Consider the following 25,203-nt stretch of genomic DNA (forward strand, 5'->3'; position numbering starts at 1 on the left):
TTAGTTTCTCATGCTACTTTGCCTGTAAAAGTCAAATTCATTTTGATAGAGAGCTCTGTGTAAATGACACCCTATGGCCAGGCAGTTCAGGCTCTATTACTGGTGGCTGAAGTGGGATCAATGCATGATTTTGATGGATTTGAATTATCAGACTAAGTCTGACATATAAAATATTAACAAAAGAGATTCCAAACTAAAAACAAGTCCTTCACTGGGTACCCCACACACATCTTGGAGAGAAAGAGTTTTCATTATTGTTGTGTGTGGTTGAATCATGGATAATGAAAGCAGGGATTGTGTGTGCAGATGCTTCTGGAAGCCCTTAATGAGAGGGGGATGCCAACAAGTACAGAGGGACATGGAGGGTGGGAGCAGCTGTGCTGTGAAGGAATCCTAAATGAATTTCAGAGCTGATTAAGAAACAAATGGAGATCAGGAAGGACAGGGTGAATTGAGAGAATTTTTCTAAGTCAAGCAGGGATTCAGAGGAAAAGGTTTCATGAAGTTTTGGCTTACTAGAATAAACAGCAGCCTCATTAAACAAGAGATTAGAAGCTATTGAAAAGAAAAATCCATTTAATCTGATAGATTTTGGTAAAATAATATCAAGTCTTTATCCAATACTTGTAAAAATGTTAGACTTAACCTTTAGATAATTAAACTTCTGACATTCCCTTGCTGAGGGTTAGGTCAAGCAGCGTGATGATTGGGAGGGTAACGGATTTGATCTGTGCAGTTCTGCATTCTGTGTGCTTTGGGAGGCTCCATGCATTCCCATGGGACATGAACAATATTTTACTCTATCTCTTGCAGACCTAGCATAGTTGAGAGGCCTCTTGAGCATCCATCATGTCTTATGATGATACAAGTGACTGATGGCAAGATGTCACCTTGCTTGATAGCTAAACATCTTGGTAAGCTTGAAGGGAACAAACTAAGGTGGGGCAGGAGCTCAGTTTGAAGAAAATAAATCTAAAATTCTCCTAGGCTAGAGGAAGCCTTGTGGTATCTCTCCCTGCTAAAACCCTTCCTAAATAAATGCAGGATGTTAAATTGATGATGTGTAAGATTGCATTGCACTGCTGTACAGTCAGCCAGCTGAATTAGGAGAGCTAGACAGTACTTAGTCATAAAATGGTGTTGTGCCCGTGATGTTATCAGTAAGGAAATTCATACTATTGCAAGGATGCAAATGATGGCTTAATTATATGCTCCCACTAGCATAAGATGCTTTTAGATCTTTCCCTCAGACTCATGTACTGTGCTAATTAACAGTAATCCAACTGGAGGATCCCAGTGCAATGCTTCTGCATATTTTTTTCAGCTTATGCTGGAGCTCTTATGTTCTTTTCTTAAATAATTAATAATCATTACTGCCTGCTGTGCTGTGGGTATGTGCCAGTGATCTCAGATCCCAGCACATTTGCACCATTCCTGTTCCTGTCAGAGGCTTGGGTTTGCTCTTTGCAGAGGCTTTCATGTTAAGCCCTTCATTAGCTGGCAGTGGGGTTTGGATTTCAGTGGCATCGGGCTTTGATGTCATTAAGTATCAAGCTGTTAAAGGAAGTGCCACCTATTTCATTACTGTGACTATCTTTTTGCAATTAAGTTAAATGCCGAGTGGAGAACAGATGCATTTTACTAAATAACACTTGGTTCACAAAGCATTTTCATCTCCAGGAATTTTGTACTTACCTTGCTGGCCTCACCAATGCACCCTGTAAGAAGGCAGGGTTACTGTTAACCTAGTGGGAAACCATAATGCAGATGAGTGATGGAGCAGGGTGAAGAGCCTTTGGTGGCTTCTGTCTTCTTTGGATCTTAGTTTTAATTAATTCCTCTGTGTTCACTGGGGTTTTACTCTTCTTCAGTCAATGTAGGGGAAGCATTACTTTATTTTTGAGTGCTTCAATGACCAAATGACCACTTATTTTAGCTGGAGGTTGGCATTTTCTGTATTGGCTGAATTAGCCCAAGCTGTACTGGATGTTGCAGTGTCTTTAACTTTCTTAGCGCAGCGTTACTGAGCCCCGCGCCCCGCTGGGATGGATCTGGGCGGCCCGAGCACGGCAGCCCCGGACCGGGAGGGACAGCAGGAGCCCCGGGACCTCGGCACCGCGTCCCTCCAGGGGATGCTGCTCAGGTGAGTGCGTGCCGGTCCGTCCGGCGGAGCGCTCCGGTGGCCGGACGGGGACGGGGCCCGGACGGGGACGGGGCCCGGCCGGCGCTGCCCCTTGCCCGGCCTGCCCGCCCCTTGCCCGGCCGGCGCTGCCCCTTGCCCGGCCTGCCCGCCCCTTCCCCGGCCCTGCCCCGCGTCCCCGCCCCTTCCTCCCGGCCGGCTCTCGGGTGCTGCCTGCGGCGCCGCCGCTGCCCTGGGCGCCGGGAGGCGGCGGGTCCCTCCCCCGGAGCCGCCCAGGCACCTCCCTCGGGCCGCCGCGGTGAGTCACGACGGAGGAGGAGGCGGCTCCGCTCGGCTCCGCTCCGCTGCTCTCGCCCGCCCGTGCCGAGCGCGCCCCGCCGCCGCCCGAGCCGCCGGAGCGCCGGGGCCGCGGGCCCCGCACCAGGTGAGCGCGGTGCCCTTTGTGCGCGGCCGCGAACAAAGGCGCTGGCCCGGGCCGGCTCCGCTCCGCCGGCCGGGCCTCCCCGCTCCCCGCTCCGCTCCCGGCCCCTGGCAGGCCCCGGCCCCGCGCACAGGTACGGGAGGTGCCTTTCTCGTCTCTGGCATCACCCCTTGCGTCACGAGGCGCCCGTTCCCGGGGTCCCACCCCGGCACGGCTGCGCTGCGGTGGCAGCCGGAGCCGTGCCCGGAGCTGCCCGAGGTGTTCCGGGGCCGCGGGCACGGACGGCAGGTGCCACCCAGCGCCGGGGCTGCACGGCCGGCTCGGGGCAGCCCCTGCGCCCGCGGCGCTCTCGCCATCCCGGCCCTCGCCTGCGAAAACGCCTCTCGGACAGTGGTTACTAAAGGGCTTCCCTCGGGGTAATCCTGCCTTGGCTAAAAACTGTGTTTCTAGAGCCTCTGAGGCAGCACTCGGTAACTTTCAGTGTACATGGGCGGTATTTGTTGGCACACGTTAGTGTTTTACCTGTTGGGAAGATACGTGAGAGAGGGACAGCATCACCCTCCGGATCAGAATGTATCAGAGACAGATGAGACGTGATCCTCCTTTTTGCTCGACACCCAGATGTGCTTCATCAGGGCATGTTTGCCTCACAGACTCGGGTTTGCTTTCTCTTCAAGACGAGAATATTTTGCTCTGTTGTATATCATCTTTTATTTGTCCGTTCCTCATCTTGGCATGTTGAACGGGATGAGCTTTGATGCTCTGTGAGATGAGCATGAGACATTCTGCAGATGTGAGGATTTAAAAAAAGAATCAAAACACCATACTCTAGCAGACTTTGGAGACAAGTTAGGTGTGCTGGTTCACAGTCCTGGTCTAAGCTGGCTCCAATATGGTGAGAGGCATGATTAGAGAGATTTAAGAACGTATTTTTAAATACATTTACAAAATCCTACTTTTTTTTTTTTTGGCTGCTGAAGTCACAGACTTTCAATTTCTTTTGTCCTTGCTTATTTTTGGAGCTCATGTGGGATGTGAAATAGCCTGCTGAAAGAGAACCTCTATGTAAATGGTGAAAATATGAGGCTAAATATGTACTTCAGTGGGGTTTATTCTGAAAGTACAGGTATTCAAGGTGAGAGAGCATACAGAAAATACAGGCTGGTTTTCTTACCAAGCTACAAGCCACTTTTGCCTTGACAAACAAATTCATTTGGAAAATGGTGACAGGTGTACTTCAGATACATTTCTGTTGCTTCACTTTGCCCTTAACTGAAAAAGCATCATCAGTTATTGTATCCTTGGCATAGTGGGAGAAACTGGCAGCTCCCTCAGTGTAATTTAGAGTTGTTGGGGGACTGTGTGCTGTCTTAGTTGATGTGGTACACAGAAATAATAAATCTCTGAAGAAGGACTGAACAAATGCAGGAGCAAAGGCCATTTATGAAAAGCTTAACTGGTAATGGGCTGGACCCAAATCTGCTTTAAAGCAATTTTCTCTTTTAGTTCATTGTAAACCTTGCAACAAGTTATGGAAAAGTTACACAGGGCAGAAGAGTGCTTTCAGGATTCTTCTTGAGGTGCAGGTGGAGTGCAATGAAATCTTCAGCAGGGAAAGCATCCCTGGGCTGGCAGGAGTCCCTGTGCCAGCAGCAGAGCTGGGGCTGCCCTGGCAGGGCTGTGGCTCACAGTGAGCAGGAGCCCCTGTCCCTGTCTGAACAAATTGGTTACTGCTCGTGTCACTGACAGAACATCCTGTGGAGTGTTGGGGAAAGCCAGTTCTGAATCCCAGGTTTATGGGAAATCTGTAGCTGTGTCCTGTTCTGCTCCCCTCCTTCCTTTCCCCCATCCAGGGTTTGAGAGTGCTTCACTTTGCAAGAGGAGAGAGATGTTTCCAAAACAATTTGTGTTGTTTTCTAAACAAAACCAGAAGTGAACGGAAACAAAACCTAGATTTTGTAACTACTAACAATGACTGTGATACATATCTGCTGCCAAAAATGAAAAATCATCCTGCAGTTGCATATGGGCAAACAGAGCTAACACCTAAAAGTACCTGATGTGGTTAAGCTGTTCAAGGTTGATGCTTTGCCTAGGAAACAGCTTGTCAGAATTAGATCTATTTATATGTGTTTAATATAAGATTTTCCTCTCCAAAATATTTGTCATCTGTAACCAACACAAACATTTATGTTTTTTACCAAGTATTTCAGTTCCTAAGTTGGTTGTTGACTACAAAGCACCCTCCTGAGCATCTGACCTAGTTTGAAGCATCAAACATCCACCCAAGTGCTGTGCACAGAAAGGCAATAGGCTTTGGAGGCTGCTGTTGGAGATGCTGGGAGAAACCTCCAGGAGAATTTTTTCCAAAATAAAAGGATTTGGTATCAGAAATATTTCTATACATCCACAGGCAAAACTCTACTTCTTTTTACTGCAGGCTGTCATCAGATTGGATTTCCTGCTGAAATGCAGCAAGGACAGAGGCAGCTGCTGCAGCTGCACCACACCATCGGGTGTGCAGTGCAGAAGTGATTGGGAAAATTGCAATTCTGCCAAATGTGCCAAATGTTATGTTCTGGGCTAAAGCTATTGTGTGACTAGTCCCAGTTTTGATGGTGATGTGCACCAAAGATACAAATTATTGGAATGGAAACATTGCCACCTATTCCACATCCAGTGTTGGTAATTCAATGGTCTTACTTCTAAGTATGAGGGAGAAACTATAAGTAAATGGGTTTGAAATGTGCTGAAAACTTTTTACCAAGTAACTTCATTTAGAAAAAACCCCAGACCACTTTGTTCAGTGTTGTATCTCTGAGAATGGAGGACTCTTACAGTTCCTTTTCCCTTTGAAGAGCTGTGCACTGTCCATGAGCTTCCATTGGCACGAGAGCGCAGAGAGAGCAGAGGGAGCAGAACTAGAGGTGAGAAGACATCAAAGATCAGCAAATTAATCAAACCCCATTAGTTAGTACTAGAATGAGGAGAACACTCTCCTGACTCTCAGATTTATTTTCAGCCTTAGTGTTGAGGAAGCATTATATAACAAATGCTTGAAAAAGTGAGGAAAGCTCATTCTTGTTTCTGCTCACTGCTGGTGATCTGACAGAACACTACAGAGCTTCTGTATGGTTTAAATGTCAGTCTGGATTCAGAAAGTGGAGTCATACTTCTTGCTTTTCATTAAATACATCCAAGGTTTTACAAGTATCAAATCTGCCAAGCCTATTTCTGTTTTCAAAAGTAATATAGATATAATTAGTCATGATATTTAAAAACAAACAAGACAGCCTAAAAATCTCAAAAAACCCCTCTAATAATTTCAACTTCTTGCATTATTGGAATTCCTGTGACTGACTAAATGAGCTACTGATTGGGGAACAGAGGTGGAGTCAGTAAATTTGTACAACCATTCCAGTTGTCTCAGGACATTCTATTTTATTCCATGCAAATACACAGACCAGGAATTTATTTGATTTTTCACCAAGTCCATTTTCTCTGTGTTATAAGGGCAGCTAAAAATATGGAAACAACTTAGGTAATCAACTCTGTTTATGACCATGACCAGGCTCAGAAACCTTCTGACTCAGTTTATCCTTCCATAAAATTAGTTGACTACTTCACATGAAGGTGGAGATGTTTAATTAAAGTGTAATTGTTTTGCCTCTGAACTCATCCAGGTCCTGATTCAATGCACAGTGAAGTCAGTGAGGAGCTTTTAATTAATTTCCTTGAGCTTTAAATAAGTACACATGGACGTGCACCCTTAAAGGAAATGTGACCTAAATTTTTACAGCAGAATTGCTGTGAAGGAGGAATATAAATCCTGAAACAACTTCAGGTAAACTACTGAAGGAAGGCTTTTTGTAGAACTGAGGAGGGGATAGTGCAGCTGCAGGGATCTCTGGTGCCTGTTGCCATTTTAATGTAATTTTAATGGAGTTTCCTAACTTTGAATGTGTTGGATCTTATGTGGAAAACTGGAAATTTCTTTGTGCCTTGGCAGCTTGCTCAGTTGGTCGGGGGAGGCAATATCAGACTTCAAGATAAACACAGTTAACTGAATGTTTATGCAAAACCAATCAGCAATAACACTTAAAATATAATTAACTTCAAGAGTTGATGCCAAATTGAGAAAAATAGGAGCATTCATGTCTTCTTAGCTGCCTTTTTTCAGGAATGTCTGTAGATGCCAAATAATACTCGTAGGTTTATGTGGAATTCGTGAAAGGTTTTGCTTAAATTCAGAGGTCAGAAACATCAGGTTTTGCTAAACAGAACTTTTATTGCTGAAATCTTGGTCAGCAGCTACAATGAACTTGGTAAAATAAGCTTTTCACAATTCACATCAAGCTGCAACCATTCTGTTACTGTTTCGCTGTCCAGATTCTTAGTTCAGTAACTTTTACAAAATACATTTCAATCTTTAAATAAAGTACTGTGTGTGAAACAGCACATATGAGGCACTACACTTTGGGCCCTTGTTTTTCATGGCTTCATTTCATTGCTCTTGGTAGCTGCAGTTTTAGATGGAACTGCTATCAGCTCCTGCCTTTTGTTGAGCAGCTGACCATAGCAGAGGTGTACCTAATGGTGCTTGTGGTTTGGCACAAATCTGCCTGCTCTTCCAGCCACTCTCTTTGCCCATTCTGCCTTAAATTGGTGGTGGCTGCTCCTGGCACCTTCCTGAGGTGCTCTGGGATCTTGCAGTGGTTTTAACTCGTGTAAGGATCAGCCACTCTCGAGCTTTGTTGTGAATGGTCTCTGGGCTAACTCCTGTTGTTCCTATCATTATGTATTGCAGTTGGATTAATCCAAATTAGTGTTTTTACATGTGGTTGCCTTTGACATGTGTGTTGTGTCCTTCCCCTGTGCTCAGGAGTTGCTCAGTCCCAGAACCGATGGGGGCTCGCTGGAGCCCCCAGCCCCTGCAGTCCCTGGCTTTTCTCTCCAGCCTGGTCTGTGTTTGTTCAGTGCTGAGGGGACACTTCAGCTCTCACTCCACTCGTGGAGCTAAGGTAACATTCAGAATTGTGGCTAGGCAGGAAGGAAATTGCATCCATTTTCCTGAGAAATACGAAGTCTCTTGAAGGCAAGATTTCCTTCCTTGCAATCCCCCTTGGCCAAAACATAGGGAAAGCAAAATGTTCATGGTAAAATTGGTGTGTAATTAGGAATTTGTTTTAAACTAGTGAATGTTAAAAGTCCTCTCTTAAAACTGACAAGGACTTTTTTCCTTCCTCCCTCCTCTGTCCATCAGATATCTTTGCAGCACAGAATTGTTTGGTGACCTAAGAAAGGAACAAAAAACCTCCTCTTGTGCTTTTTGTTTCTAGTGAGTCCTTCAGAGAAGAGAGAAGCTGGCATACTTGGCTTACTCTGCTGAGACCAACCTATGGAACCCTATCTAGGAAAAGCCTTGTGTGTTATTATTTGATGAAGGTCTTAGGAGCAAAGGTCCCATATTCTCCAGGAGCACTGCTGCTGCTCACGGGTCACTGAGGAGGCAGAGTTTGTGTTCTGCTTGGTCCCACAGACATGATCAAGGCATGTGGCCTTATTAGACAAAGAGCCATTAATTCTTAGTTCAACTCACAGCAAGAGCTATTAATAATGGTTTTCTTTAAATGGTTTTGAAAATGAAACCTTGATTCAGAACTGGAACCTCTTCTTTGCTCTTTTTCGTTATTCAGAGTATCCATGGGGAAAGCAGCACAGAAGTTTGGGGTTTTTTTCCTAAAGAGGCAAGATAACTGGGAGACATAAGGGGCTGTGCTTGCCACATTTTACAGCAGATTTTATTGATGTATGAGGCCAGGACACTATTTAATTTTGCTGTCCAATGGTTACACAATTTTGGTAGTAAAGAACTATTAATCTGAGAGTCTCTGGTCCTAACAATGTACCCTGATACACTGTTGCAAAATACTAAAATGCTAACTAGTCACCAACCTAATAACATCTCACATTTTAATTGCTTTAAAAAAATCTTGTTAGCCATAATCTTTCTACAATAACAGATTTATAGGCATTTGCAGTGTGAAATGGCTGTGACCTGGCAATAATGATGTTCAGATGTCAGTAAAAATTACAGGGCAGCACATTGAGAGCTCTCACTAATACCTGGCTGTCTGTAGATCCTGTGTAGATGAGTACCAGAGAAATGCCTATAAATACCTATATAAAAAATGTGTAAATATATGTGCACACACAGGGGAGAGAGCCTTTCTGTGCCACCACGTGTGCTCTCTGCCATTTCAGGCTAAATGCACCCAGCACTGTGTGCTGGGGCTGGGAGAAGTTGGTCACTCCAGAAATGGCATTGAAATCTTCTCCAGAAATTTTCTGTTTCTGAAATAAAATATTTACAGATAGATCTATACAAAGCTTGGCTGCACTGTTCTATTTTAATGATGGATGCTGAACACTTTTTAGCAGTAATTCTTCAGTGGGATACCTGGCAATTAAATTGTTGGCTATCTGTCATTAGTGCCTAATTTCCTGCCTAGAGGATTTGTAGCTTTGTTTTAAATAGGAGAAGAGCCCATGTTGGGACAGGAGCAGAGCTACCCATGCAGCTGTGGGGACCATCGTGAGTAAAGAATTGGAATTGTCTCTTGGACTGGGGTGCAATTTGTGGATAAACTGCTCTTTATAAAGTGCTGTCACTTTTTAAAGAATTTTTGACACATTCATCTTTGAAGTGTGAATACCTTAGAGAAATGAAAGGCTTTTTTTCAGGTTTTGTTGCTGTTACTACGTTTAATTTCAGAGGCTTCAAGTTGACTGACGTGAACTACCTAAACCCCTGTGCTGCCTCTTTTAACTGCATGAGATGTGAGAGGTGTCTTGTCCTTGAGAGAAGGGGGGGAAATCGTCTGGTTTGTGTGTGTCTGGAGGTCAGGAGGCAAATTTTAATTTCATTAAAGTGGTGATTATGACAGTAGGATTTTTTTAAATTTATTTTTTAAGTCAGCTTGAGCGTTGATGTAAGAACTGTTTTGGTATATTGGGTAGCTCTGTGGAATGCACTTCACTGGTACTTTTGAAGCTCATTTTGAAGCTCTGAAAGGTGTTCCAGCACTGGGGAGAAAAACCCCTGCTTGTGTTCATAAATGTTTCATGAATAACTGGCAGTGTTTGGGGCTGTTTCCTGTCCTCCTTCAAGAAGGAGGGCTGTAGAGTCTTGTTAAAAATTTAAATCTAACATTTAAGAGATGTGAACCTACCACATCTGGGAGTTCCAGCAGTAAATTGACCTAAATCTGACACTGGGTTCAGATTCTGAAGTCAGCTAAAAGGTAGCACTGAACATAGAAAGGAAGACAAAAAAAAAGCCCGTATTAAATATTTCAGTTCACACTGTTCACCTATAAATAGGTAGCTGTTATGAATTCTTCATTGTATCCCTCTGGAGATGGGAATTAATCCAGTCTCCAGCTGCCTGTGACTGAAGGTCATGAGTCAGAATGAATTAGAGGAAAATTTGTAGCAGGGTTTTTGCAGGCTCTGGTTCCTGACTTCAGGTTTCAGGCTCCAGCTTGGAAGGTTTTTTGGGCTCTTAACTGTTCTCTGAAAAATGTCATTTGAAAATTAACAAGGCTTAAATTAGGGGCAGGATCCCCTTGCACTTCCAAGCTCCCCAGTATGACCATGCTTAAGCACTGAAGTGCTTGGTGGTGGCACTGTGGAGGGGAATGGCTTAACCCTGATAATGATATCAGAGAGTCAAAGGGACCCTTCCTGCTGCTCTGAACTCCACTTGTGTGGAGCAAAGGGAACCTGCAGTGCTCGGGTTTATTCACCATTACTCCTTAGCTAAGCTTTATAATCCTTTCCCATTAATTGAGGGTTTTCAGTGCCTTCTACAGAACCAGTCAGATTCAACAAAAAAATAAATTGTAGCTGAACTAACTCCTGTTGGGTTTCTTTTGGCTATAACTGGAAATGCTACAAGATATTAAAGAGGGAGTCAGCTGTGACTTAGGCTTTAAAGAACTTGCCAGATGGCTGCTCCAAGTACCCTAAATTATTAAGACTGAATATGTAAAATACTACATTTTCCAACAGCTTACTGCCTTTTTATTTTTGTCCCCCTCAATTTAGGCTGTGCAGATTCCTCAGTTGCACTTTGTGTTTTCCCATTCCAGTAAAATGTGGTCATTGTGAATTTCAGCATTACATAGGACTACAGTGTGGGGGAGAATATGAAATTTGAAGGAACAAAAGCTCATGTTGCTTTCTCATTGCATTAAATAAGCATGGCTTTAAAACTGAATGGGATGCTTAAGTAACTTCCTTTATGCAAAATTTATAAAGATGCATTTTCTTTAGCATGTCTCTTTTCCTGTTGAGATGTGACATTTTTGTTTGTTTATTTAAAAAGGTAACAGGAGGGGAGTCAGAAGAGTTTGGGAGTTCTTAATTATGAACTTACCTGTGACGTTGTCCAGCAGAAAGTCCCTTCCAGGTTTTGAATTCGTACCAGTGTAGGTGGAAGTGAAGGAAATAGAGTTACAAATCTGTAATTTTCAGTTGCTGTGTGTTGGAATCTTCTTCTGAAGGCGTTCAGTCAAAACAGTTCTTGCAGAGTGAGGCTTGAGTTTCCTGAGGAGCTGTTTCCATCTGTTGGTAAAACAGACAAGTTAAACTGAGACTGAGTACAGATTTCTCCTGTCTACATTTTTTTGAAGTGAAACCCCAATAGCTGATGTTCTAAACCTAGTTAGGAAAGAAGAATAAAAGGGAAGACTAACTGCAGTTACAGTGTTTTTTCATTATGTACTGTTGTATCTGGGGTCAGTGATTGAAGAGAAAGCCACTGTGGTCTTTTAATTCATTTTGGGAAAAAATATATTTTATTTTCATTAGAGACCTTTCAGAACAAGGAACAATGAAGAGAGGTGAGGAAATTGGAAGTGGGAAAATTGGAAGTACTTAGCTCTCACATTACTTGGGTAATATCCTTGCAAAGGAGCCCAGGTGTTTTTAGGTGTAGAAGTACCTCCTCCACCTGCTCATTCCAATCCCATGTCTGGTTTCCTCTGCTCTCTGACTTCCTGCCCTGCCAGAGCTGCAGCTTCAGCCCAGGGCGTTGAGTGGGAAGGTGCTGCTCGTGCTCGGTGTGCCAGGGGTGCACAGCCTCTGCCCAGCCCAGGAGAGGCTTTGGAAGGACACAGATGGGGATGTCAGGCGTTCCTGGCTCTGCCCAGTCCACATGCTGGGCCCTGCTGAGCTGGAGGAATTCCTGGGATCCTCACCCAGCCCACTGCAGGCGCTGGGGAGGGAAGTGCTGGCCTGCAGGACAATTCCTGTGCTGCTGGGCAAGGGGAGGTGTTTGCACACTCACATCTTTGCTTTGGCAAAGCTGGGCTGGCAGTGTTGGCTGTAATATACAGATCTTTGTTGTTTATTATTCTGTCTTGTGAATCATCTTTAAAGTAAATGAGAACTAAATTTCATTGCCTGTGCCTGGCAAACAAGGAAGAATTAGGTGACCCAATTATGTCCATTTGCAGTGTGTTGGATGCAGCAGGACAAGCTTGAAGCATTTATTCTTTTAACAGAGTTTAGTGAAGAATTCAGTCATTCCTGACTAACATTGCAGCTTTTGAAATGCAGGGGTCAGTGTTCTTTGTGAGAAAGGAATGGAAAAGTGGCACTGGGGAGTAGATCCACGTTGAGCTCCAGAGGTGAGCACAGGCAGCCCAAACTTTGCTGTTGGCTCTGCACATCTGCCTCACCCTTAGCTGGAGAGACCAGCTCCAGATCTGATAGAACAGTGCATTCTCAATGGCTTCACCAGCCTCTGGCCTCTGTTCCTGCAGTGCCAGGCACACAATTCCCAGAGATTCAGCTGAAATCCCATTACTTCTCTGCTGAGGCCAGGATCTGTCAGTTGGGTTTTGTGCTGAAAGCTGCCTAAAGAATGCAAAGCTTGAATGCAATTCATTCTGGAGTGATTGGGAATGTCATTGGTATGGCCAGGGTGGAAATCTTGCAGCTGAAGAATGGCTTGATTTTAAAAAACTTTAAACATAATAAGGTTCATATGTTTAACAGCTCCAGACAATGGTGCAGTTTTTTGAATTTTACCTAGAGTGTGTTCTAAAGCAGGCTGGGAGTGAAGATGTATTGAATTAAGGATCTTTCTGGGCTTCAGCTGAGCATGTTCTGTAATTCTTTGCTCATTTGTTTTCACAGGGCAGTTCCCTCATACATTTTTCCCAGCTCCAGTCACTGATCAGGACAGCACACGTGGATTATCTGATCTCCTGTGGTTTTTAGAAGCAGGTATGTGTTTTGTTGGTTGGGTATGGGGCAGTGGCCACTCATCCATGAGCCAGAGAGATTTGTGGGGGCAGGGAAATGGTGCTTAAGGAGCATTTCATAACGTGTAGCATGTTAATGCAGCTTTCTGCAGAGAACTAAGTTGATAAGTATTTTGAAAAGATTTTTCAGTCCTTCATTTGCAAATGTGGATCATGCTGTCTTCTGGGCATGGACCAGCTTTGTCTGTGGGTTTGGAAATTTTCTCATGTAGCATATGCTGGGTAATGTTGTCATCCTAAACTGTGTCTTCTGAAAGCTTTATGTAACAAGAAAACAGAGATATGTTCACATTTCTCATGCTGGGGTCTGAGTGCTGTTTTAAGACCTTTGTCTTTCCACTTTGCTGTCATTGAGTAGGAAGAGCTGTGCTGGCAGGGTGGTTGTGTGGTGTGGGGAGAGCAAAGTGCTGTTCCTCTGAAAGCTTAGTTTACCTCTCTCTGCATATTTTTTGAGCCATATTGGGTGCTTTTTTCCCCCCATTCTGCTTCCTAATTGTGTGAAGCATTCACTGAATGGGGAGGCTTTAGGATTTTATCCTTCCTGTTAAATAGGGGGCTTCATGACAAACCCATCTTGGCTGAAGGTTATTTCAGAAGAGCCAGGCTTGGATAGGAATTCCCATCACTTTTTAAAGTTGGAAAATTAATAAACAACTGGAAGGTAGCTATGGTGGAAAACAATGAATAGTAACCAAAGCAGGTCTGGTAATACCTGATGTGCAGAGCAGTGCTGAAGTGGGGTCTTCCTCGTTGCATGGGGGTGGCTGTGGCATTTTCTTGGTGCTTGTGGATGGTGCCACCTACTGATTTCCCATCCATTTTGTTTCATTTTTAAACAATAGATGTCTTCCTGCATCTCAGTTTTCCTTGTGATTTTTCTTTCCTAGGTTGATTGGTTACTAGTACAGCAGCTTCCCCCTTTACAAGTACAATATTTTTTGAGAAGTATTTACAATATTAGGAACCAGTCCCAAACTTTCAGACTGGCTGGATATCTTGATCAATGTTTATTCCTTTATCAGTCTCTGGATGTGTATAACTTAATGTCTCTTGCCCACTATCTTATTTTGTTCATTGCCTTACTATTGACATCACTTGTTAGCACTCAGTAAATTGCACTGTGGAGTATAAACCCAGTAGCATAATCCAATTTACTTACTTGAGTTGACACTAGGCAAAATTATGGGTTTGTTTAATTCCCCCTTCAGAGAGCAGTTTGCTGGTTGTATAAAAAGCCCCAACAGTCATCACCTTGCACATGTACAGGCTGCAGGTTTCCAAGCAGAGCCATCCACAGCAAATCAGCTTCATGCAGATCTTCCCACTGAAACATGTTCCAGAAGGACTGGTGATGGATCTTTCTCACTTGTTCCTGCTGTTATCTCCATGCTCACTAGTGTGGGTGGCAAAGCCTGTCCCAGCAGCTGCTGCTGAAGTTTGCATTACTTCTGACTCACTCAGGAGGGCCTCTGTGTAATTTTAAACGGTTTCCACACCCAGATTACTTTCCCTTAAAAGTAATAATGGAAATGAAGTGAGAGGAGAGGTCAGTAATGACTGCAGGAGAACATTACTGGGAAAACTGTTTGAACCTGCTGGGATACAGCCCTCCCTATGCAAGCCTTGGGTCGTGTGTTCCCTTCATTACTGGGGCTCAGGAAATCACATTTATAGGCTGCTGTAGGACCAAACCCAGCTCTGGGACTGAGAAGTGGTTGAAGACCTGTTCTGGAGCCACTTGTGAGGTGTGTGGGGTGCAGGAGTGGCTGGGTCACACCTCCATCCACTCATGGGAGCACAGAATGGTTTGGGTGGGAAGGGACCTCAAAGCCCACCCAGTGCCACCTGTTTGTGACACTGCTGCAATTGGGTGTTATTGAGGCACCTTTACTTTCTACATTTCAGGTTAGAGTTTTTACTATTGTTGACGTAATAAACATGGTTCAGGATGGTTTTTAGGAGTAGCTGAAGAGAATGCCTGAATGTTTGGGGTTTTTTTTTTGTCATGGTAAACACCCTGTTGTGGAACTTAAATAATTACCAGATACTCATATAATAATCATGCTTTGTGCTATAGAATTTGGATAGCACAGTCTGTTTATTCCAGAACATAATTATTTTTATTAAAATAAGAAGCAAAAACTCAGGGTTTAAATTATACTCTTTCCCTGCTCCTCTTAGTTCTGCTTTCTCTCCAAAACCATTTCATAAATGTTAGCAATTTTTACAGTAACACAATGGCCTTTTTATATGATACATAAAGGAAAAAAGAAAAAGAGGAGGAAGACTTAAGAGTTTAGATTTCACACAGCTTTTGTTTAGCCATTGTGGGCTTGATGGCTGTGCATTCTGCATCCTGTTTTCATTCTGCTTGTGCTTATTTATGGAAAAAACCCCAAACCACGGACTGTTCTGTCAGGGTGATTCTTTCATCTAGTTCTTACAATTCCTTTTCTACTCAAGCAGTAATGTAACCACAGATAATGAGCTGTGGGGATGTGAGCATGAGCCTCTGTGAATGTTTCAGTTGGATGTGTAAGGCCCAGTTTAGCTGCTGACATTTTAAGGGTTTCTCTGGGGAAGGAGGTGATTCCTTACTCTCCCAGGATATTCCATGATCTGCCCACGGGTGGAAAACAGGTATTTTGGAAATTAAACTTTTCCTCTATTTCCTATTAGACCCCATTACCTATTCTAGTTTGTGCTTTCCTGATTTTGTATCTGCAGGAAATCCAGGAGCTGGCAGGAGGGGAATGAACCGTGAGGGCGTCCCCGGGAAGAGTCCGGAGGAGATGTACATCCAGCAGAAAGTGAGAGTGCTGCTCATGCTCAGGAAGATGGGATCAAACGTAAGATTCTCCTCACAGCCCATCCTTTGTGGGTTTTCAGGCCACTTTGGACTAACTGGGGTAGTGCTTGTTGAGATGGGCAGGTGATGGTCTGCTTTTAATGCTGAATTGTTTGAGCCATCCTGAATTTAATAGTTATCACTTAAACACAATTGATTTTTGCTTAAACACTGTAAGGCTTGTGAGGCCTGGAACTACCATATATAGATAAATGATTTCAACTTCTTCATTATTGGAGAAGGAGCCAAGTGAAGCAGCTGTTTTAAGGTGGCACTGATCCTGCCCCTGAGTTCATGATGCCCCACTTGGCTGCTGTGCACAAGTAAGGGCTGGTGCAGGTGGTGAGGAGCAGAGCAGAGGTGCTGTGGTGCCTGTCCCTGCTGGGGTGGGTTGTGCCTTGCTGGGGGCTCAGGTGTCACCTCTGTCACCTCTGTGCCCGCAGCTGACGGCCAGCGAGGAGGAGTTCCTGCGCACGTACGCGGGGGTGGTGAACAGCCAGCTGAGCCAGCTGCCCCAGCACTCCATCGACCAGGGTGAGTGCCCCCTGTGTGCCCCCCAGTGCTGCCCAGTGCCCCCCCAGTGCTGCCCAGTGTGCCCCCAATGCCCCCCAGCTGCCCCAGCACTCCATCGACCAGGGTGAGTGCCCCCTGTGTGCCCCCCAGTGCTGCCCAGTGCCCCCCCAGTGCTGCCCAGTGCCCCCCCAATGCCCCCCAGCTGCCCCAGCACTCCATTGACCAGGGTGAGTGCCCTCTGTGTGCCCTCTGTGTGCCCAGTGCCCCCCCAGTACTGCCCAGTGCCCCCCCCAATGCCCCCCAGCTGCCCCAGCACTCCATCGACCAGGGTGAGTGCCCCCTGTGTGCCCAGTGCCCCCCCAGTACTGCCCAGTGCGCCCCCAATGCCCCCCAGCTGCCCCAGCACTCCATCGACCAGGGTGAGTGCCCTCTGTGTGCCCAGTGCCCCCCCAATGCCCCCCAGTGCTGCCCAGTGCCCCCCCAGTGCTGCCCAGTGCCCCCCAATGCCTCCCAGCTGCCCCAGCACTCCATCGACCAGGGTGAGTGCCCCCAGTGCTGCCCAGTACCCGCCCAATGCCCCCAGTGCCCCCCCAGTGCCCTCCCTCTGCCCTGGAGCTGCTTTCCCTGGGCAGCAGCCTCAGCAAACACCACCTGCAGCCTCCTGAACTTCCAGCATCGTTTGCCACCTGCTGAAACCCATCCTGCAGGCCAGGATGCGCTGGCTTTGTTAATTCTGTGAGAAGTCTTGGTAAACAGTTGTGTGGAGCTGCTCTGGGTCCACTCATCCCTTCTGAACCTCAATGTTTCTTACTGGGTTCCTCTCCCTCCCCTGCACAGCCCTCGTGCCAGGTCACGTTCATAAGGTGCAGTTTGGAATGGAAGGAGCATTGTAAGAGTCGTGCCAGAAAGATCTGAGCAGAAATTTAGTATAGATCTGAGACATCTAGAAATCCATCACAAAGACAACCTGCACAAACTTGCTGCTGTGCTCATTCCTTGCATAGCTGGGGGCTGATGGAGGTGGATATGCTTGAAGAATTCTGAGCCAAAATACACAACTTTTCTGCCAATCTAAAGTGAGAATTTTCTTGTTTCTTGTCAAAAACTGGGGTAGACACATTTGGTTAAGAGAGACTTAGCTGCAGTTGGCATTTTTCAGCATTATCCTTCAAAGTTACATTTTTCCCAGTGAAATCAATGCTGAATTACCTGCACTTTGGCAAAGAAAAGGTGATAAAATCAGAAGTCCAGCCAGGGGACACAGATACTTCCTACAGTGGTGCTGAAGCTGTAGTGTGCTCCACAGACAGAAGCAACTATAATTTATTGCTCAGGACTTTGATTTGCTTAGAAATCTCTCCAGGTTTCTCTCAGTCAGTAACAATAATGCTCCCTGCTTGCTGCTGCCTGTGCCCTCTGCTGAGTCCTGGGGCAGAGAAACAGGAAGGGCTGAGTATGGAGTTCCTGGGGATACCATGGCATAGGTGTGGGATGTGCCACCCTAAGGGAGATCCCATCTCCACTAGATGGCATTGCCTGGTGCTGGAAAAGCCCTGCAAGTCCACACACTCCCTGTTCTGTTGCTCCAAGATTGCTTAAAGGAATTTTCTTCCCTGCTTTTCTGTTTTCATTGAATCTCCTCTGGAGGATTTCTTTTTTCCTTTATGCAGCTTGTCTTACACAACAACAAAAAGAGGTGTTATTTAGGGAGTAACTCACACCAAGTTAGCACTTCAGTGGATTTCAGAGTCCTTTGTTCCACAGTAGGACAGGTTGCTCTGAGCCTGATGTGTCCCCGATGTATCTTTAGAGCCATTTTCCTCCAGCAGGCACAAAAGACACAAAGGTAACTTCACATCCCCATTTTGTCCCAAAAACCAGAATGACATCATCATTGGCCTGAGCACTCTGAGGGCTTTGTCATGGACCTGCAGGTTTCTGTGTGTCCCTTCAAGTGCTGCAGCCTGGCTCCGGTTCCAGGAGGTTGTTTTGGTGTGTGGGGTCTCCTTGATAAGAGTGCAGAGGATGGATGGTGTAGAGTTGTGAGCTGTGTCTCTGCCTGTGGCCCCACAGCAGTGACCTGGGCAGGGCTGCTGAGCTGTCCCTGCTGTGCTGTCCCTGCTGTGCTGTCCCTGTGCTGAGCCTGTCCCTGTGCTGAGCCTGTCCCTGTGCTGAGCTGTCCCTGTGCTGAGCCTGTCCCTGTGCTGAGCCTGTCCCTGTGCTGAGCTGTCCCTGTGCTGAGCTGTCCCTGCTGTGCTGTCCCTGCTGTGCTGTCCCTGCTGTGCTGTCCCTGCTGTGCTTCCTGGGCAGGGTCTGTGGCTCTGTCTGAGCCCCTTTGTTTGCCCACAGGGAGCCACTGCAGCCTCTGTGTCCATTGTGCCAGGATGTGGCAGTGCACTAAGGAAGGAGTTTTTACTGTCCCTGCTGAATTCAGGCTCGTGCCATAAACCCTCCAGGAGCCACTGCTAATGCCAATATCTCTGACATTTAAAGCTCCTCCTTGAGACTCTGTTTGCTGTCTAAGGATCCAGCAATGGAAGATAATTTGGATCAGGAAGCGTCTTGGAATATCTCTGTAATTTTTAATCAAGCCTGAAGGCAAAGACTCCCCTTCAGTTTATCCTTATTTTTATTGGAAGAGGAGTTATGGTAATTGAGTCTAATATTAATGTCATTTGATTTTTCAGTCATTGTTAACACCTATACTAAAGTGCAAAATCCAGGGTGTTTTTCTTTACCCTGGGAGCTCTTTAGCTGACATCTGTGGAGTGTTTGTTGTTTGTTTTTATGGCTCCAAGAATAACTGAGGAGCCCTGAGGCATCTCAGTTCAACCAGTATGTGTGCTGGAGAGGGGATGTAATCCTGAGCTGTTTTGGGATGTTCACACACTGGTCTTGCCTGCATTGCAGCAAGAGCTAACACAGCTCACACTTAATGAAATTCAGGCTTTCTCACATATTTTTGAGTACAAGCAAAATGCCTCTCAGGAAGTTCTGTTCCAGAAGCATCTCCTGCATCAGCCCCACCTGCCCTGTTCCCCAGCTCCTTGCATTTCCAAGGGTGGGCTGGCTCTGGGCTCGCTGCAGGCTCTGCTCTGGCAGCTCTGGAAATGGGAGCAGTGCAGGGAGGAAGCACGAGATGGGAATTGTGCTGAGACCTTGGTGATTGCAGCTCTGGTGTTCCTATAGCAACAGGAGTGTGGTGCTGGTTCCTGGAGGAAGCTGCTCCCGTGGGGAGGGCAAGGCTGAGATGCAGACACGTGCCTGCCTGGGTGAGGCTGTTCCCTGGCTGCTGGGGCACCAAAACCCCCCAGGCTGCTTGTGGGGCTCCAGGGGACCCTGCCCATGGCCTGGCAGATGCTGCTGGAGAATGGAGATGGAGCTCTGCTCAGAGCACTTCTATTCTGTTGAACATAAGGCTTGTTTTAGTGTGCTGCTGCTCTCAGCAGTGCATGGTGTATTTTTAGAATGCCAGCCTAGGATGCTAATGCTGGGAATTCCAGGGAAGAGTTAATGTTTAGAAGATTGTTGCTGGAAGGTGGTTGAAGAAATGTATGTATGCAAAGATCTTGTGTGAAGTGAAGAATTTCTTTTTTTAATTTTGGCAGCCTTTAGAAATTCCCAACAGGCTAAACCTTCTGATCTCTAAATGCTTTTGGGGTTTAATTAATTCTGCAGGAGACTACAAGCAAATCAGGTGTACGGATCTATTTCTCATTCAAAGAGCACTTGGGAGCAGCAGCTGTTAGAGGTGTCAGCATCTCCTCTGGTGTTAAGGTGGTGTGGTTTCAATGCAGCCCTACCCTGCTGGGTTCATGCTCTGGGCCAGGTCCCTGCTCTGGCACCAGCCCCCCTGGGGAAGCTTTCTGCCATGGAGGTGGGCAGGGAGCAGCTGGGGACACTGAGCTCAGGCTGCAGTTCCCTGCCCTGCAGTAAAGTCATTTGACCTTCAGCTCATCTTGGCTTGCTAAGACTGAAGAACAAGTGGTGTAAAAGAACTCTGAATTCAGCAATTCAACCAGCTGCAATTGGAACTTAATCTCAGTGGGAATTTTTTGGAAGTTAGTGGGGTAAGATTGTCACTATTATTTTCTAAGATAGGACCTAAGCCCACCTGTTAATTATTGTTAATTTGTAGGAAGAACAAGGGTGAGGAAGCGTGAGGCAGATTCAGTGAGAGAAGTATCTGAGTGTCTAAAGGTTTGTGGCAATTAATGCTTTGCTCATAAAAGATAAGGAGTATTTCACTGGGAATGTTGTGAGTCTCTATTTCAGGGTAGAAATGTGTGCCCAGGAAAGGGACAGCTGTGGAGGGAGCAGCTGCATGTGTAGATGCAGGTCAGGTAAAAGTGTGCCTTTGTCATTGTTCTGTACATTAATTGCTGGAAGTGCAGAGCTCAGTGAAGGATGTGCTCAAAGCAGACGTGGTTCACATCCCATTGTCTCAGTCACAGCCTCTTGGCCATGTGCAGTTTCACTTTATAACCTGTGCTCTGCTTTTTGCATTACTTTACTTGGTTAGTAACAAAACATCCGTTGTGGGAGCCCAGTGGGGCTGCAGGAGCAGCTCAGGTTGGTTTCCCTGAGCACACAGAAGGCCCAGCTCTGTTCTCTGGCAGTGTTTGTGTCTGTGCACAGGCACTGGAGAGCTGCTTCATGAGCAGCCTCACCAGCTTGGTTTCCTTTGGCTCTGGGGAGTTTGGGTTATAGGGCAGGGCTGGAACCAAACCTGCTTTTATGCTGAGAAACGTGGATGACCTTTTTCTGGACAAATGTCACCCAGGTTCTCTTGCTGGGGGCCATCTCCAGACACAGCCAGGTGCCCTCAGTGGCCTCTGGGAGGTTCCTGCTGGGGCAGGCAGGAGCACAGAGCTCTGGGGTTATCTGGGATGGCAAGGAAACCTGCAGGAATTTTGTTCCCATTGAGACCCTGGGAAGGGGAGAGCCCAGGAGAACATCAGGTCTGTGAAGGAGGGCAGCTGATGCTGTGCTGGGTGAGGCTCTGTGGTTGCCAGAAGATTCCAGCTGCTCCTGCACCTTCCAGGGCTGCTGGAGCCCTCTGTGCCAGAGGTGCTGCTGCAGCCTCCCCAGCACCCAGGGCTTTGTCACCATCCTTGCAAGTGAAATCCTTGTTTTTCTTCAGGGGCTGGTAGTTCTTGCATGTTTTAAAACCAACAAGGCAGCTTGTTAATTCTGAGCTGGATCCTGGTGCTATATATCATTTATGTTTTGATCAAGGAAGAAACAGTTTGTGCAGGAGATGAAAAGGGAGATGACTGCAGGGCTTCTGAATGCTGGCAAGAGGGTGCATCAGAGCAGTTTTTGATGTAGTTTTATATAAGATAAGGGCCCTACATATGAAAAACAAACTACTACTGCTTGGTCCTTAATATTTCCTCCTTTGAGTACATATAACAAATAAATAGTGAAGTGTACAAAAGTAAGTGCAGTTGCATTTCAGGAGCATTGATTTAGCTTTTAAGGACATTAGCAAGGGGAATTTACAACCATTTTCACCACTTTTCCTGCTATATTGCAACTGAAGAGCAGATTAGATAACTGAGAAATGGAATTCATATAATGAGATCAGATGAGGCATTTTTATTAGTCCCCTTTTACCTTGTGTGCAGGTGTATGGGCAGAAGTTGCTTGGGGCACAAAAGTGAGATTTGCTTGTTGAAATGCTTCAGGTAAAAGACTGGAGGAGTTTTGCATGCTGTGCTCCATCTGAGTTGAATTTGAACTTTGTAAAGCCCTGGAAGAGGATTCTGTGGAGCTGAGCAATTGTGGGACAGGCAGTGGTGGTGGTTTGGCACTCCCTGGTTTGTCATTTCCTTTCCTGTTGGTTGTATGGATGTTTAGAACGACACTTTGGGTTCTGCATCTCTCCCCTGCTCTTTAAAGGAAGTAATTATGGCACAGATTTCCTGTATCCATTGTTGTTGCAGGTGCTGAGGATGTTGTGATGGCATTTTCCAGGTCAGAGACAGAAGACAGAAGACAGTAACTGCAGGACACCTGAACAACACAGAACTGGAGAGGACAGTGAGATCCCTGAAGATAGAGGAGGATGGCTGAGCATTAATAAGTTCCTCTGCCCACCCTAATTGTTCCTTGGTATTCCTTCTCCTTTGTAATGTTGTTTCCCTTTGCCCAACCCTCAGAATGCATCTCACAGCCATCTGTTCCTGTCAGATTTTGCAACTCAGCCGGGCTGTGTTCATTAAGGACAAACCCAAAGGTGTGGTTTTGGTTGGCTCAAAGGGACAGGCTGTGGTTGGATAAAGGAAGGCAATTTTTCAAACTTGACCAATGGAAACCTTTTATCTCACGTTTTATTTTATATTTTAAACAAAGTCTCTTGACATCCCACTTCTAAAGAAGCTTTTCATGCTGTGGTGCTTATTTAGGTCAAACTTGTGAATTTGAAGAGGGTTTGATTTGGCTGCATAGAACTGGAAGCAACTTGTGATTGGGTGACAATGCAAAAGCTTTCCCTTCAGCTGGCTTGCAGGTATTTTGCTGACTCCAGCGTTTTCATTGCAGGAAGCTGATGTTTTGGTGCATTGGTTATTTCTTTATACTTATTGACTTGGGGGGGGAAAGACAAATGTGCTTTGCAATATTTATTACATCTACACACATATAAACGCTTGCTTTTGGGGGGTTGTTTTGGTTTTTTGATTGGCTTTGAAGTCATGGTTTGATTTCCTTTTGGCTGCAGTGTTTCTGATGCAATCAGTTTTTCCATCCTCAGCTGCTCCATGGCCTGGAGCTCTTTTGTGTCAAAGCAGATTTGGTTCAGGAAGTCCACCTGGCCAGGCCGAGGATGCCCAGCCCTGGTGGGCACAGGGGGCTGTGCCCCAGCCCTGGCACTCCTGGCTGCCCAGGGCTTCTCTCTGCTTCCCACAGAGGAGCTGGAGATGTTCTGCAGGAATTGCAGGAATGAGATCTGAGGCTGTGACATGAATTTGCCAAATTTGTACAGAGAATGTGTGAACTTGTTTAAAATACTGCAGAGTTCCACTTTAACCCTTTGACTGCTGCACAAGAGTAGCTCTCACATTAGGAACAATTAATGATCATTAACTTAAATTCAGCTTGCACTGGGCTTTAATAAACTGAAGTTTCTAGTCACTTGAAAAATTGTATATGGTTTCCCTCCTTGCAGCTGTTTGGTGAAGGGGAAATTCTCTGGATGCCAGGAGAGCAGCATGCTCCTGAGGACTGTTCAGGAGGCAGCAGTGCTGCTTCAGGCTGTCCAGCACTGAGTGTAGGTGACACTCTCAGGTTCACTCTCTGCAGCTGCAGGGCCTTAAAACACACACAGACCTTGACAGGCTGAAAAACCTGCAGTGGAATTCCTGAGGTGCACTGACTGTTCAGGAATCTGCACACAGTCTCCAGCACTGCTGCCTAAAACCAAGCACTTCATTCTCTCTCATGTGTGCAAGTGGTTTTTACAAAACTTCTGGATTTTGCTGTGGGTTGCACTGACTTCAAGATGTTTCAGAATCTATTAAACCTGAACTCAATTTACCTGTTCCTGGTTCTTTTCCTATGGTTGTTAATTATTTACAGTGACAATTCTAGAATCTAACTGTGACAACATGACCATTTTCATGGCCAGAAATTCTGCTGACAGGATGCTGTTGTGGTCTCAAAATGGGGGAAAAGCTGGAGAGAAACCATGGACTGTCTGCAAAAGGAAGAATAGACTTGTGAGCACGAGGAAGAAATTATCTTGAGCAAATAAATACTGTGTAATGAGAGCAACTGTACATCTATTTATGAAAATGCTCCTTTTGATTTAGTTGCAGCTTTGTAAAGTTCTATGTGAAAGTAAATCTTTTACCCCTTTTTGTTGGGGCCAGATAAGAAATTTCTTTATTAAAATAAACCAGGAATGAGCCCAAAGGATTCTCTAGATTTTGACTTGGTGGCGTGAGCAGCGCTTTGGTGTGAATTTGGTGCAGAGGGGGGCAGCCCTCAGCGTTACCTGAGGCCTCCTGTGGCTCTGGGGTGGCCTCCCAGGGCTGACACTGATCCTCCCTGCCTGTCCAGGGCCCTCCTCAGCAGCTAAGGCTTCTCAAGAAGGAAAGTGAGCTGTTTGTGTGGTTTAATCTCTTCACTAAAAATGTAACTCTTGGGCAGGGGGGGAAATACAGTTTTTAATATCTACTGTTGTTTCATATTGATTTGTTACACTGCTCAGCTGCCAAATGAAAAACACCTGGCTTCACCTTTGAGAAAGACACAGGACATCAGCATGGGGGACTTGTTTATTGTCTGTACAAATTTCTCCAGCTTTGCTGTTGTGCTCTTGCCTTCTCACAATAAAACCAGGAAATCAAATGTTTTAGAGGGCAGAGTTGAGCACAGATTTAATTTGAAATATGTTTGTAACTAGAAAAGGCTTTGTAGTCCAATTATCAACCCTATAGTGCTTAAGGCATTCAGAAAGGGAATGTAAAAGCTTTAGAGGCATCTTCCAAGAAAAGCACACGCTCTGGGTGGTCTTCTGGGGAGCAATGTTCCTTTAGAGATTCAAAATGTGCTGTTGTACCTTCACTGCCAGGCTGCTCATCTGCCTCTCCTAACACCCTGTGTTTTGCAGAGCTTGAGGAGAAGATTCAGAGCTGAATCCCACCCCTGCTCTCTGCCCAGGTGGGCAGCAGGTGCTGCCGTTGTTGGAAGCTCATTGTGTCTGAGCATGGCCTGTTGTAAGTGAAAATGGGGCTCCACCATTCACACAGGCCTTGAGTCTGATTCTCCCAGGTCCTAAAATAAACCCTGGAGTAACAGAACCTGTGAGCTGGAGGCACAGCAACACTTTGGAGGGAGATACTGCCTGAAAGAAGCTTGGATCACTGATTAAATTAAAAAATCTCTTGAGATTTTTTGTTCCTACCTAAGGTAAGCAGTTACTGGCAGTTGTATCCTCCAT

The 25,203-nt window shown here is 45.7% G+C and overlaps 1 protein-coding gene across 5 annotated transcripts; it reads left to right on the forward strand.

Annotated features, from left to right (window-relative positions):
• Positions 1 to 782: 782 nt before the first annotated feature.
• CTNNBIP1 (catenin beta interacting protein 1) lies at positions 783 to 24,173 on the forward strand. Of its 5 annotated transcripts, XM_071449292.1 has the most exons (6): positions 783 to 914; positions 2,014 to 2,143; positions 12,768 to 12,857; positions 15,623 to 15,744; positions 16,187 to 16,277; positions 22,236 to 24,173. In XM_071449292.1, exons 4-6 carry the CDS (start codon positions 15,649 to 15,651, stop codon positions 22,361 to 22,363), a joined length of 315 nt encoding a protein of 104 aa, XP_071305393.1. In that variant the 5' UTR covers positions 783 to 914; positions 2,014 to 2,143; positions 12,768 to 12,857; positions 15,623 to 15,648; the 3' UTR covers positions 22,364 to 24,173. The 5 variants fall into 5 exon arrangements, with proteins under 5 accessions (XP_071305393.1, XP_071305397.1, XP_071305395.1 ...); XM_071449296.1 differs by lacking the exons at positions 783 to 914; positions 2,014 to 2,143 and adding an exon at positions 2,330 to 2,564; XM_071449295.1 differs by lacking the exons at positions 783 to 914; positions 2,014 to 2,143 and adding an exon at positions 2,521 to 2,564 and having other exon boundaries at positions 22,205 to 24,173.
• The last annotated feature ends 1,030 nt before the right edge of the window (positions 24,174 to 25,203 follow it).

Source organism: Agelaius tricolor, unplaced genomic scaffold (assembly GCF_023055355.1).
Source record: "Agelaius tricolor isolate 1412-34295 unplaced genomic scaffold, bAgeTri1.0.p SCAF_28, whole genome shotgun sequence".
NCBI classification, from domain to species: Eukaryota; Metazoa; Chordata; class Aves; order Passeriformes; family Icteridae; genus Agelaius; species Agelaius tricolor.

Coding starts and splice junctions, on each gene's coding strand:
- CTNNBIP1 (XM_071449292.1), top strand. CDS start 15,649: ATGAACCGTGAGGGCGTCCCCGGGAAGAGTCCGGAGGAGATGTACATC. Junction 15,745..16,186: donor TCAGGAAGATGGGATCAAAC/GTAAGATTCTCC, acceptor CTGTGCCCGCAG/CTGACGGCCAGCGAGGAGGA. Junction 16,278..22,235: donor CCAGCACTCCATCGACCAGG/GTGAGTGCCCCC, acceptor GGCATTTTCCAG/GTCAGAGACAGAAGACAGAA.